We start from the raw sequence: 1,767 nt of genomic DNA, 5'->3' as shown, positions 1-1,767 counted from the left end.
TCATGATTCCCCCATTCACATTTAGCTGACTACTAAATCGTAAAACTGCTCCTTTTTGTGCCGGACACATGTCATAATTATTCATATGTGGAACAATACATTGTCTTCAATCACATTGTGTTGTTATGATACAGTGTACAAGGAGCAGGGCATTTAGGGATTTTGAATGAATGAAACATTTTGAAGCATATAAATCATTTCAGTGGCTCTCAGGAGGCCGGCTGCAGGGTAACAATACGTTTCACTGCTTTCCTAAACCAGGGGTAAAACAATGCATAGATCAACGGGTTCAGACATGAGTTGAAATAGAACAAATAGAGCGCAAAGGTCATGTATGAACTACTGATCAGGCTGTCACCTGCAATGGACACGGTGTAATATGGGCAGAAGCAAATGAGGAACAAAACGACGACCACGCCGAGAGTCCTGGCCGCTTTCAGCTCCGATTTCATGGTTTTGGAACCCACTGCGAGCCGGTGTGTGCCGACCGACACCTGAGAGCGCATGGCGCGAGCGTGAGCCACGGCCACGGCGAACACTCTCACGTACAGGACTATGATGACGCTGACCGGAAGCACACAGGTCAGCACGAGGTCGACGACCCCCGAGACGTAATCAATGAAAACCACGCACTCCCCGTGGCAGGAGGTATATTTGCCCGGCTGAGTCAGGCCGTCCCTCGCGAAGACGCCGCTGTAGGAGACGGAGCAGAGCCAACACGTGCACACGCACAGCCTGACTCGTTTCACCGTGACCCTGCAGGCGTAATGGAGAGGGTCGCAGATAGAGACGTAGCGGTCCATGGATATGAGCACCATGTTGCCCACCGAGGCCGAGGTGACGATGAAGGACAGATAGTTGAACAGAGAGCACGCCAGGTCACCGAGGAACCAGCAGGATATCTGGAGGATGATTTCTACCGGCAGCAGCAGGAGGCCCACGATTAAGTCGGAGACAGCCAGAGAGAGGATGAGGATGTTGGTGGGTGTGTGCAGGTGCCTGCTGGGAGAAGAGACAAGCGTTGTTAATGAACCAGACAGAATAGTTCACATCGTTACAGCAAAAAAACACAAACAAGAAAAATCCCATTGGAGCGACATTGTGCAAAAACAGGAAGACAGAATCCAAGTGTAAGATGCAAATGTGCAGCATCATTTTTCTTCTAATCTACTGCTGTTCACCCTTTTCTATCTACAGCAACACCTTTCTTACACTTGTCACAGTAGGAAAAGCACAGGTCAGGCAATTCAAAATACACATTGACCAACGAAATCAAGGACTGTTGTTGGCGATAACCCGCTCCATCTTTGTGAAACTTAAATTGCAGCTTCCGCTGAGAATTTAAACTGTGCCTGAAGTGGGAGACCGAGATGATGACGAGCAGGTTGAGAGCCACAGTGAGCGCGGAGAGGGACATCAGAAAGAAAGGGAGCGCGGCGCTGTGCCAGACCACGGCGGGCTTCCTGCAGGAGGCGTTGTGGAGTTGTGGAAAGCAGAGCTCCGATCCGCCCTCAGCCTCCATCTGCAGACCGAGCTGCGTCTGACCGAGACCTGCTTCATATAACAGATTCACCTCGCTCACGTCCTCCTCATCCCCTCCCCATCGCGTCCTCCCGGTCTCTGACGATGCCCCTCCTCAGTGGACTGCACATCACAAACATCATCTTCATCACTTTGCAATTAATTGTCCCGGCAGAATATTCCTGGTTGTAACGTGTGTTTTGCGTCTTAGTTGCTGAACTATGTGTTTGATTTTGGTGTTTGTAT

At 50.2% G+C, this 1,767-nt stretch overlaps 1 protein-coding gene across 1 annotated transcript; it reads right to left on the bottom strand.

Moving 5' to 3' along the window:
- Positions 1-209: 209 nt before the first annotated feature.
- Positions 210-1,522, bottom strand: LOC137783257 (trace amine-associated receptor 13c-like). The gene is made up of 2 exons (XM_068573057.1): positions 1,353-1,522; positions 210-999 (listed from the first exon to the last, which is right to left on the bottom strand). Exons 1-2 carry the CDS (start codon positions 1,520-1,522, stop codon positions 210-212), a joined length of 960 nt encoding a protein of 319 aa, XP_068429158.1.
- Between the last annotated feature and the right edge of the window lie 245 nt (positions 1,523-1,767).

The sequence above is a fragment of the Clinocottus analis genome, unplaced genomic scaffold, assembly GCF_023055335.1.
Source record: "Clinocottus analis isolate CAN_PGR_092001 unplaced genomic scaffold, fCliAna1.0.p SCAF_12, whole genome shotgun sequence".
Lineage (NCBI taxonomy): Eukaryota > Metazoa > Chordata > Actinopteri > Perciformes > Cottidae > Clinocottus > Clinocottus analis.
Note: the sequence above shows the minus strand (reverse complement) of the source record. Positions and strands in the feature narration are given on the sequence as shown.